Consider the following 13,249-nt stretch of genomic DNA (forward strand, 5'->3'; position numbering starts at 1 on the left):
GGTATGATGCCACTGTCGGCCGCCATATTGAACTTTTCAACGGTCTTTGTTATTTATGGGCCCATCTTCAAGAAATTTGGTACGCAGGTTCCCAACACTAACTGAATCCTACTTACGTATATATATACGTCCATAGCTTGCAGCTCGGTCACCGTGTGAGGCGTTTGGTCCCCATCCCAACGCCTCCCACGTTGTTGGCTGCCTGCCTATATAAGGCCGTCCATCGCTCCAGTCTCTACATTCCCTTCCTTGCTTCGCCACCGGATTCACGTCTCCCTACTGATAACTACAGCCTTTTTATTTAATTCATAGCTTCTCCGCTGTTTTATTGTTCATTTATTACGATTATAGTTATTGTTTAGGTATTTTAGACTTACTTTTCATTGTTCAGGTACCCATTTCCTTTATCATTCCAACCGTACCCGCATTAACATGTCTATCGAGGTGATCACCATCGATCAAAGAACTGTCACTTACTGAGTGGTTTCCATGCCCAGAGATGGCACTTGCCTTTTCCATTCTCTTTGTTACATATTGCACGGCCATATCAGGCTAACTCTTGATATCCGGAGGAACATTGTGTCTTATGTATTGAATGACTGGGACAGGTTCAACGTGTGGACTGATGATGGTACAGGAGATAATTATACTACACAGGAGCACTATAAGAGTGAAATGCTTAAGCCCTTCACCTATGGTTCTGCATGTGAGTTGATGGCTGCCGCTGAATTGTTGGGTTGTTGCTTTCAAGTGTACCGAAATGGCCAAATATTTTATACCTTTCGACAACCGCCAATGCCTCTTAAACATCTTAGATTGACAGGTCACGATTTCAGTAGTGGACACTTTGATGTTTATGAATGTTTAAACTCTCAAAAGCTGGATGTGAAGTTATCGCTGAAACCAGTTATATACTTACAATGCTTGACAGATGCCGAATGTCTCTTCAACACAAGTCCTACAAATACTGCCGTATTACTATTACTACTCGTAATTGAAACAGCCCATGAAACTCAAACCGATTATGACAGCACCAATCCAAGCCGTGAGATTTGAAACAAGACTACTGTTCACATGGCCAACTGTACGTTGCATACTCAAGAGTAAGCTCAGCGCACAGCTTGGTCATATTACAACCGGAGGGCCAAACTCACAATGTGGTATACAAAGAGATCCTTAACAAATAATTATTGGTATATTCTCCCTCAGTTTAAAAAGGTTTAAATTTCTTCTTAATAGAAATTTTAAGGCAGTACTTTGCCGCTGCGAAGTGTGGGTATTTTGCTAGTAATAGTATATAATGGAACCAAGGAATGAGGAGAGCACAGATTTAATTAATGTTTTGTTTAGCTCACTATGTTGAAGCACAAACAAGAGGAAAGAGTCCTTGAGTTCATAAACTTTAATACTCAAGACAGAGTTTACCACATAGAGGTTGCTGAATCACTTATTATTGAATTGCAAAAGAACAGGGAAAATATATATTTAATTGTAACAAATGAAAAAATCGAGCAGATGAAAATAACCCTGCAAGAAATAATATGGTATGCATTTCTCCCTGTAGGAATGTCTGAAGAGCCACAGGGTAGATTTTTTAAAATATTTTTGAAAATTCTTAATATTTTTATTCCAAAAAGTAAAAGCAATGGGATAAATCATAAATTGCTGTGGTTGATGAGTAAGCTAAAAGAAACAGAACTACTACTACTACTGGAAAGACGACTCTATTACATCTTGAGGAAAATGGCAGCAGTCTGGGCCAATGACAGATAATCAGAAATGCTACAAGACAGATAAAGGAACAGTTCTTAAAGAACTGTAAACTTTAAAAGGTTATTTTTAGTATCATTGCGATAAGCGCACAATAGAGTAGTGAAATAGAATTCACAGGTCTACATTAACCCTTGGTAGTTCACTTGGATTGGTTGAGCCTTTGAGAGGATGCATGTGAGATTGTCAGTCCCTCAGTTTTTCTGCCCAAGAAACCTTCCCAGCATGTGGCAGGGCTAAAGTCAAGGTGTGAAATATAGTGGGCCTGAGACCCACCAAATAACACTTTGGACTCCCCTGAAATCCTAAAAATGTAAAATGTGACGAGTCCCTGATAATAAAATTGAAAAATCTGTTACCGTGTTATAAATCACTCCGTGCACATTAATGAGTTTATGAGAAAGTATTGTTGTAGCTGGCAGACATAGGAAGGATGGGCTGTCAGCCTTCACAGCCTGGGTGGTAGGAATGGGAAGCATGTTCCTTGCCAAACCTCGAGAGAGTTTGAGAAAGAGCCGAGCCTTTCACAGGAAAAGTACTGCATAAATAGGAAATTTATTAAGAAAGCACGGTGGCTAGTGGTGGGGAAGATATTGATATAACAGGGCATTGTAATATTTCCAGTCCTGCTGTGATATTTAAAATGAATTTTCATAACAAAAAAAAAAATTGATGTGGGAAGAATTGAGCCAAGGGGCTTTTCATATTAGGTGTAAAACATTGACACATTTTTGCCTTTAGAGATATAATTTTCCATTTAACTTCAGTAATAGAAAAAAGAACAAAAATATACATTGCAATATACTGCAAAGTTCATTGCAGCTGATAATATTTTAAAATATAAATACAACAGAATGACACCATGTGTCAGGGAAATATTGTATGTGGAAGAATTTACTGTAAATTTTCAATGATGATTGTAACATACTGTGATAAAGGCACTATATAGCGCCCAACCCAGTACAGACTATGCAGAGGCACGTGTACAAATCACACAGGCTTTTATATTTCTTCACCCGTGGGCACACGTCTTCCCCGTGTCCCACAGGCCTAACACAGTCCCAAAAGCACTTAAACACAAAAGCAACAACTCTCCGCCTTGCACCACCACTCCTCTCAGGTAACCTCGTCCTCTTCCTCCCGATTCTGGCCCTTCAGTGGTGGAGGCTGGCCTGTTTTATAGCTGATGACTGGGGCTGATGACTCGTCCAGCCGGGTTCTCGAGTCTCTGCAGCAACCCCTAGCGGCCACCCCAGCCTCCACCCAGGTTGTGGAGGACTCCATGTCCCAGGATGCCATGCAGGAGACTGGGGAACGAACATCGGCCAGGGAGGCTGCCACCAAGTGTCCCGGGGGAGGTACTGAGCTGCCCACGGTGGCTCCCCTGGAACATATGCAGCAGAGGCATCCTGGCCGGGCATGGGACCTGGCTGTCCATCACACATACATAAAAGCAATAAAGAAATTGCATAAAGTTTTGATTGTAATTTTGAAGTGTAAAAAAGATATAAAACATCAGTACTGTGTTACATATCCTAAAATCCTTAAAGAAATACTCCATTCAAAATTATACTTTTTTATATATTAATTACCCTATGTACTGTAGAGTAGTAGCTGAAAAAAAACATTTTAATCTCACAAATGTATGCAGAATGGAGAGGAAGAAATAGATGCCATAACAGAATTCAATGGTGGCCAGTGGTGTATAATGGCAACACTATGAAAAATGTCCATGAAAAAAAATCTTGCATTATTCTTGTTGTATAATTCACATATCGATTCACATATCAGTTATTCTGACATGTGCTCAAAATGTGCAATGCAGATTTTTTTTTGCCAAAATATTGTTAAACCATTACTTACGGAATAGTTATCGTGTACATAAAAAGTAAACACAAAACCCCATGGAATTGACGCTTTGACCTGAAGGCCTGCCTCTCCACCTCATTCATTGGTCAAGAGTCCTGTCTTCTATTCATAACATGACTCCCATGAGTCTTTGGATTCCCTGCGTATGTAGACATTGATAATTCCACAAACGACTAACAATATTTTGGCAAGAAAACCATAAGTCTTGCACATTTTGAACAAGTGACTGGATAACAGACATGTGGATTATACAACATAAATAATGTGAGGTTTTTTTTTTTCTTTCCATGAATGTTTTTAATATTGTTTGCTGTGGTACAGCCATAACCGCCACTGAGTTTGGTTATGCCATAAACATCTTTCTCTTCATTTTCCATGAATTCATGAGAATATTTTTTTTCTCCACCACCACAAAGTACATGGGGTAAGTAACAAATTGAAAAAATATATGATTTTTGAGTGTCATTCCTTTAAAAAGTTTTTATCGGCATACAAAAATTGTAAGCATGCTAACTCTGGTAAGAAAAGGCCAGCTAGTCTGCTCCATGTAATTTAATTGTGACAAATATCCATCCATCCATTATCCAACCCACTATATCCAATATCAATAGAGCCAATCCCAGCCCAGGGTGCAAGGCAGGAAACAAACCCCAGGCAGGGCGGCAGCCCACCACAGGGCACAAACCCACACACAAAGCACACACAGGACAATTTAGAATCGCCAATACACCTACCCTGCATATCTTTGGACCATGGGAGGAAACCGGAGCACCCGGAGGAAACCCACACAGACACAGGGAGAACATGCAAACTCGGAAGCAAATCCAGGTCTCCTTACTGCGAGGCAGCAGTGCAACCACTGCGTGTGACAACTATAAAATACAAAATAGAAAATCAGCTCTCCAGAACATACTGTATGCGTTATCAGGTATGAGGAAGCAACAAAAGGATTAGATACCACTACTGTAGATATACATTATTATTTACCTTGATTTATATAAAGAAATTACCACCATGGATTCTGGATGTAAATTATCTCAGCAAAAAGTAATAACTAGAAGATGATACAACAGTAGATGGATTAACAAATACCCCAAGGTTAGCAAAATCCCTTCAAAAACACCTGGATGATAATGCATTTTCAGTAGTTATTTGACAAATGACATTTAAAGCCACAAAATTAGTGATCACACCAAGGCCTGCAAAATATGTAACAATGGAAACGATTCCACGCATTGCTGGGCTTCTTAGAAATAATTTTGTGGTTTTTGCCTAAACAATATTGTTTCATTTTAACAAATGTTGACCTCCTAATTGTCTTATTTGCTTTAGATTGACTTGGTCCATACCATTGGTGAGAGTGCAGCTTTGGGTGCCGCTGGTGTTGTTTTGTGGGGATCTTCAGAATATGGCAGTTCTGAGGTACAGTATGAAAAGCCCTATGAAATAGTAATTGAACAAGAATTAAAACTTGCTTAAGAATAAAATTCTTGCTTTAGTTTGTATTATTTAAATCTATTTCTGATTGTCCTTCTTCATCAAAATGTCATGAATGACCGAACTGAGTTTACCATACCTGTATACTGGACTGTCACCCCATCCATGGCTGTTCCCTGACTTATGGCTAATGCTGTTGTAATAGACTCTGACCTCCCACCATCCTGAACTGGTGTAAGTGAGCTTGAGAGTGTTATATATGTTGTAAGCCATTGTACTGTATGCACCCTGTTTTATATTAGTACCCCACCCAGCAATGGTTCCTATCTTTCTGCTGGGTCAGGCTTTTCCCTTCATAACCCTGTAAATGAGTTATCAGAAGGGGCACATAGGTGACTAAAATAGAAAATACTGGTGACGTGAAGTTAGCCCCTCCAACAGCTGAGGGTTTGGTCTTCCTATCTCTAAACTTTAAAAATTAACATCAAGGGTTTTCTACCCATATGATCTACAGACAAATTGTAATACATGAAGAATCCTTGCACTAAGTTTTGGAGTTATTCAAACACGTGGCTAACGTCTGGCATTTGTTTAGGTTTAAAGGTAGTAAAGAAAAGTATTTTGGATGCTCTTAGATAGGGCTTGATGTAATTACAGTTTAGTTGAAAAGGTTCTGCTTTTCTTGTCAGTGTTATATATTTAGTTGGTGAACAGACTCAATTTAGCCATTACTGCTCTCTACAAAGACAGCAATTAGGAGGAATCAGCTGTAATGTCTACAATTAAATGGGTTACAATTATACAGATATCTGTGATTGAAAGTATGGTGGTGAACGGGTTGTAAACAGTTATTAACAGAGCTGACTGAAAGCCACTTTATTTTAAATTTCAGAGCAACTGCCGTGCAGTGAAAAAGTATATCGATGGACCTTTGGGACACTATGTCATAAATGTGACTTCGGCCTCTAAGCTCTGCAGCAAAGCCTTGTGTAAGAAGAATGGGAAATGTATCCGAAAAGATACAGCTTTTGGCGCATATTTACACTTAAATCCTACGTATTTTAGAATCTGGAAGAACTCCCATGGAAATGGCCCCAGCTTTTTGGTTCGTGGACACCTGAGCAGAGAAGACATCTTGTTCATGAAGCAGAAGTTTACCTGTCAGTGTTATCAGGGCTGGACAGGCGTGTTCTGTGAGCAGCCAGAACTCACTGACTTCACAAGTCACAGAGGAAAAAAATATTTTTCATCAACTATTGTCGGTCCTACTTTGCATGTTACATGCATGTTATCTTTTGCTCTGTTCTTTTTCGTTTTGATTTGCAAATTTTTATTTGCTTAGCTCTCCCCAAAAATCCACACGTACATAGATGCTGCCATCCATTTACAAACCTATTTAATACAAGGTCATGGGAGCGGTACTCTGGACACAAGACAGGAAGCAACACCAGATGGCATGCCAGTCCATCATAGGGCAAACCTACCAAGTCTTTCAAGCAGACCCGGAGAAGACTTGCACCCACTTTAACTTTTACACGCACTACATAAAACAAAACAGTCCGACCCACCATCTTATATAGGAAAATGTAGAATGCAAAGCCCATTTAAGATAAAGCTTTATAAAATCCAAGTGCATTACTTGTAAGCACCACATGCTTCTCAAAGTCAAGATATATAGAAGTCAGTTAGACCTGCCTGCCTAAGCCATTCCCAAAAGAACTCCTGTATACCTGGAAAGGTTTCTTCAATACTCATTGAAAGAGAGAACTTCTCCAGGTTATATGTGTAAAAAAATGATGAAGCGGGGTCTCACAGATCTACAATAACCCCAGGAGTCACTGAGAAGACACCTGAGAATGTCAGTCCAAATATTAATACTCTCAAGAACCTTTTCTAGCACATGGTAGAGCTAATGGTAAAGTGTGAAGGGCTCTAGGACCCACTAAATAACACTTTGGACACCTGAAATCTTACAAATCTTGATTATGAGCGATCCTTGCAAAATAATTTTTTTAGGTCTGTTTTATGTGTTATAAATAACTCAGTTCTCAATTATGGCTTTATGAGAAGTATTGTAACAGTTAACAGACAGCTTTTAATAAGTAAGGTGGGATGACAGCCCACCTGCAAGTGCTTCACAGTCCCGGTGAGGCTAGAAGCAACGGTGGCCATAGCCTTTTCTGGCAGGAGTGGAAAACATGTCCTTTGCCAAACCTCAAGAGAATTTTAGAAAGAGGGCTTAGACGTTCACAAAAGATTTATACACAGCACTCCCAAACACTTGCCTTGTTCTCACTGATGTGTAAGATTGTGATGGAGGACAACAGAAAGTGATTGAGATTGTTGATTCCGGTGGTGCTCACATTGCAATCGGCACTTCTTTACACTCAGAATGTTATTCATCTGCTTTCTATGCTCTTAATATCTAGAGGTGCGGTGCTGTTCTGGAGCAGAGTGGTGAATTGGTTCACGGTATCCAATCAATGTAATCCACATGATGAAATAGCCATGTTAACTTTGCACACACAGCATACAAGTGAGTATGTGTCATTTAAAAATGGTTGTTCTGCATGATGTTGGACAGAAATACAAGGTGGAATGGCTTGTGTTTGCAAATGGTGTTTGATGTGATTTGTCTACTTAAGATTTGCATTTCCTAACCAGTGGCATTCTCCATAACTAATTTATTGTATATTCCATTTTACTAGTGTAATATTTCATCACTGGAACACTAATGGGACTCAATGGGGTATTTTAAATTCTGTCTAAAATCCCCAGGCAGTCATCTGAAAAATGTTACTGCCAGCTTACCTTATTATGTACTAAAGTACTGCAGGAAAGCACCCCTAAAGTTTATAGTGTCCAAGATAACTATTTCATTTAATAGAAAAACAAAAACTTGCAAACTGGAATAATTCCCTGGGGCTCAAAACTCGCCACCTTGCTATATGTATTTCTAGCTCTGGTCCTTGATTACTTCATCCATCTAATGAAGCCAAAACCGACTTAAGCTATAAGCTTAAGCTAAGCAACTATAACACCATTTTTACTTTAAGACACCATGCATTACACTAAGAGAGTGCTTCTCTGTCTTTGGGCCAAGATATACCAGAAGAAAAAAATACATGTCGCAAAATGCAGACAAATAATGAAGGGGAAAGTGCTGTGGTCTGCAAGGGATCTGGCACTTTCAAAAAGATCAATTTTCCAGGAAGACGATGATTCAAAACATATAGAACATTTTTTGCAGAATATGCAGAAGTTTACTGTTACACTGAAACTGAAGATTTTTTTTTTTATGTTTTCCTTTTGATTGTTGGAATAAAAATGATCTAAATGCCATCATGAAACAAAATAAAAAGTTCAGAGTTGGAGGGTATATAATAACTTTTTATAGTTAAGATATTTGTGCTGACAAGACCAGACTAAAAAGGTAAAATATACTTGACACATGGCGCTATTCCTGTGGTAATCTTATGTTGATTTTTTAACAAAAAAGTTCAAGTGCATGTAGACGTGCTTTATGGGTGATGTACATTCATTTCATAAATTGGACTTCATAATTGTGTTCAATGCTTAGATTGAAGCTATTCTACTGCACAAACCTTCCCAATAAACTATCCATTACAGTGTGTAATTAATATATATTTGCTTTTACAACAAAAACGAGGAAATGTAAATAAAGTATAAATTGCACAAAATCTGTATGTGCTTGTATTTTGTATTAATCAATGTATATCTGTTCTGCTCCTAATACTACTGGGTAACGAAGAGACAAACAGTGTAAGTAAAAGTATTGTAACTAATGTGGCATCTTCAGAATGGTAAAAAGTTTCACAGTGGTAATTTAGTCAAAATAATAAAGCACATTTTCATTAGTATCATCTTACATATGCTGCAATTTCATTTACTGAATAAGAAAAAGGGAGATTTAGGAAATTTTAAGGTGACTATTAAGACAGAGTCAAAAGACGAACTTAAATACATAAACTGCCATTAAAAACTCAACAGGAACCAACATCATGTTCTGAGCCCCCTTTGTATAGTAGTACATCATCCAGAAGGTGGTCCTTTTTAAGCTGTCAGACAATACATACACCCTGACAGTAATTATAATTTATTTATTCTGATTTTAAGAACTTGCTTATTCCGATGCAGGATTGCAGGGTTGGAGCTGAGGCAACAAGACAGGAACCAGCTCTGTGTCAGGATCAAGCTGGAGCTTCATCCCTGGGTTTTCTCTTGCAATTGTTTCCTCATTTATTTCCTTTTACTTTGCCAATTTATTCAGTCCATTTGCATCTGTTCCTAATGTTGCTCATTATTTTTGTTAGCATTTGTTTGTTGTTCTTAGTACAAGGGTGTTGTACCGTGTTAGCCGAAATGAATCAAAATGACACCTTTTATTGGCTAACTAAAAAGATTACAATATGCAAGCTTTTGAGGTAACTCATCTTGCCTGAAGAAGGGGCCTGAGTTGCCTTGAAAGCTTGCATATTGTAATCTTTTTTGTTGTTCTTGTAATGCTAAGTTATTTATCTCTGGTCTCTCACTCTTCTGTTAACTGAACTGTGACTGCCTCGCAATCTGGGAAGTGCACTACGGCCAATTAATGAGACGTTGTATTAACTTACTATATTTAAGAAGAGGTGCGGCTAGGTTATTGATTTACTTTTCTTTAATTACAGCTGCACTACCTTTAGTTTGGCTTCTCCTTGCTGGTAGTGAATATTTTTGGATTGTTTGACAGATGATTGGGATTTTTTCCTATTTTCTGAAAGTATTGTGTGGCACACCAATTACTTTGTGGTTCTTCCCTAAATACCTTCAGATTACATGAAAGAGGTTTTACCTTCATTAGGAATTTTCTCTTGTTTAAGAAGTCTCCTTTGATTAACAATAAATCCATTTTTGCCATCTGGAAGTTGAATACTTTTTTGTATAATCTAAACTTGTTTATTATTCCAAAGGGATGGTTTTACATTTGATTATATTTCTAAATCACTCATTTTTATTTCAAAACATTTGGTGCTAGTAGTTGTCAGTCTACGCGGTTTCCTTTCAAACCTTCTAGATCAGTGGTTCTCAAACTCAGTCCATGTGGCTGTGGGCTTTCTTTCTTCATTCAGAAAAGCAAAACAGTGTGATTTTCACATTTATGAGACATTTACAAATATTTGTTTGTTTGCCAGAGCTTTAAATGAATAACTCTCGTTTGTTGTTTTCCTATTTGCCTTTTTCTGTGTAGTTTGCTTGTTTAATTGTATTCTAATGATGACAATTAACAAAGAGAAGAGCAGACACCTGGGCAAGTAACACAAAATGCTGAAAGGATGCAACTTTCTTCAGCATCGGACTCACTAACGTGCTTGTCCGAAAACAATGGAGTAAACAACCATGACACCTGGAAAAGTCAAATGAAATTCATTGGATAAAAACAACGCTAAATTTTTCCCATGTTATATACATCAATAATTGTCAAATTCTAATTAGAAATATCACATTTAGTTTTGTAACTTATATGTTGACTCCAAAACGCAGATATTGGGGAATATCAGCTTGTTTAATTAGGCTACGAGTTCAACTAAAAACAGAAGTTGCTTAGAATAAAAACCTGCAATCCCCAAGACTGAGTTTGAGAACCACTGATAGCTCGTAACTTTCTGGATGGGGAGCAAGTCTACTGAAAAGAAGCACACTTACAAGTATACATACACTACAGATAATCAATTTTTACTAAATCTTGTAACATAATCAAAAAATAACACTTTTAGATCACTGCACTGACGAGGTGAAATTCAAAATATGCAATCCATTTCACAAAATGTAATAGCATTTACATATAAGATGCAGTGTCAGAATACCTTAAGTAAATAAGTGCATGAAGGAAAGGATACAGTTAAATCCATCCATTCATCCATCCGTACACCTAGAGAGTTGAATTGCAAAGTTTAGGAAGCCATTTTCTATTTATGAAGCATCAGGGGCACATTTGGATATTTGGCAAAATACTCCATTTTACTGTATGACTCTTCTGGTCAATGAAGATGTGCATATATTTTTGTTTTAAAATATGGGTCTTTAAAGGTTTGCATTTTTACGACTAAACTGATGAGTACTAGCTATCCTAGGGAATGATATACTTTACCTGACATTTATCTTGAACAATGACGTTTTCTGGTATGCATTTGCTATCTGTAGCGTCTATTACAATATTTATAGAGCAGCAGACTGAAACATCTACATATGGGTATATTTTTTCTGAGTGCCCCCCCAATACCTCTAAGACCCACAATAGCAAAAAAAACAACAGCTGGAAGAGTTTATCCTTGTTTTTTTACTATGTTTTACAGTTAATGTCTGTAGACATATTATTATTATATTAGAAACATTCAGACGAGAACAGGCCCTTCAACCCAAGAAGCTCACAAGTCCTATCCCCTTATTTCTTACAAAATAACAAGATGAGTTTTGAAGGTCCCTAATGTCCTACTGCCTACCACACTACTTGGTAACTTATTCCTTTTGTATTTTGTCTATGGTACTCCGTGTTAAGGAAAACTTCCTAATGTTTGTGCGAAAGCACTTTGAGCTACTTTTTGTATGGAAATGTGCTATATAAATAAATGTTGTTGTTGTTGAAATTTACCCTTAACAAGTTTTCAACTGTGTCCCCATGTTCTTGGTGAACTCATTTTAAAGTAACAGTCTCGATTCACTGTAATAATCCATCCATCCATTTTCTAACCCGCTGAATCCGAATACAGGGTCACGGGGGTCTGCTGGAGCCAATCCCAGCCAACAAAGGGCACAAGGCAGGAACCAATCCTGGGCAGGGTGCCAACCCACCACAGGACACACACAAACACACCAACATACCAAGCACACACTAGGGCCAATTCAGAATCGCCAATCCACCTAACCTGCATGTCTTTGGACTGTGGGAGGAAACCCACGCAGACACGGGGAGAACATGCAAACTCCACGCAGGGAGGACCTGGGAAGTGAACCCGGGTCTCCTAACTGCGAGGCAGCAGTGCTACCACTGTGCCGCCCTTCACTGTCCATTCAAAATTTTGAACACTTCAGTCATGTCTCCACTTAATCTTCTTTTACTTAAACTGAAAAGGCTGAGCTCTTTTAATCTTTCTCCTAATTCATCCCCTTTAGTCCTAGAATGAGCCTAGTCACTCTTCTCTGGATGTTTTCTAGTGCTGCTATGTCCTTTTTGCATCCTGGGGACCAAAACTGCACACAGTATTCCAGATGAGGCCTCACCAGTTCATTATAAAACTTGCATATAACCTTCTTGAACTTGTACTCTACACACTGTGCTCTATAACCGAACATTCTGTTAGCCTTCTTAATGGCTTCAGAACACTGTCCAGATAGTGCACTATCTACAAAGTCCTTTTCATAAGTTGTACTCTTGATTTTTCACACCCCCCATTATGTATTTAAACCTAACATCTTTCATTCCTTTGCGTAATACTTTACATTTACAAACATTAAATTTACCCTATCACAAATCTGCCCAAGTCTGTATGCTGTCCAAGTCATTCTGTAATGATTCAACAGATTCTACATCACCTGTCAATCCACCTAACTTGGTATCATCTGCAAATTTAAGCAGCTTGTTATTTATATTTCTGTCCATATCATTTGTTATTTTAAAAAAGCAGCAGCCATAGCACTAAACCATGAGAAACACCACTCTTAACATCAGCCAGTTCTGATGAAGTTCTTCGCACCATCATCCTCTGCTTCCTGTGTCTAAGCCAAATTCTGCACCCACCTAAAAACATCACCCTGAACTCCCACTTCTTTTAGTTTGATGCCCACCCTTTAATGTGGTACCTTATCAAATGCTTTCTGAAAGTCAAGATAAATAATATTACTATATGCTCCACTCTGATTGTATCCTTTTGTTGCTTCCTCATAAAATTGCAGTACATTAGTAAAACATATCCTCCCTCTTCTGAATCCATGCTTACCGATCAGTAAAATTCCTGTTCTTGCCATGTGTTGCTCAATCTTTTCCTTAATAATTCCTTTCATTAATTTACTGTGGTACACGTTATCATTTGGCTGAACTGAACTTTGACGGTTTCATTTCAACCGTCTTATCTAAGCTGTAATCTTAGAGTCGCAACTAAACCGTATGGCTAATGAT

At 38.1% G+C, this 13,249-nt stretch overlaps 1 protein-coding gene across 1 annotated transcript in view; it reads left to right on the forward strand.

Moving 5' to 3' along the window:
• hyal6 (hyaluronoglucosaminidase 6) overlaps positions 1-8,887 on the forward strand; it is a 33,879-nt gene extending 24,992 nt beyond the window's left edge. Inside the window, exons 3-4 of the mRNA XM_039761152.1 lie at positions 4,972-5,061; positions 5,969-8,887. Coding sequence (XP_039617086.1) covers positions 4,972-5,061; positions 5,969-6,418 — 540 coding nt within the window. The 3' untranslated portion in view covers positions 6,419-8,887. The remainder of the gene's footprint in view (positions 1-4,971; positions 5,062-5,968) is intronic.
• The last annotated feature ends 4,362 nt before the right edge of the window (positions 8,888-13,249 follow it).

This window comes from Polypterus senegalus, chromosome 8, assembly GCF_016835505.1.
Source record: "Polypterus senegalus isolate Bchr_013 chromosome 8, ASM1683550v1, whole genome shotgun sequence".
Taxonomy (NCBI): domain Eukaryota; kingdom Metazoa; phylum Chordata; class Cladistia; order Polypteriformes; family Polypteridae; genus Polypterus; species Polypterus senegalus.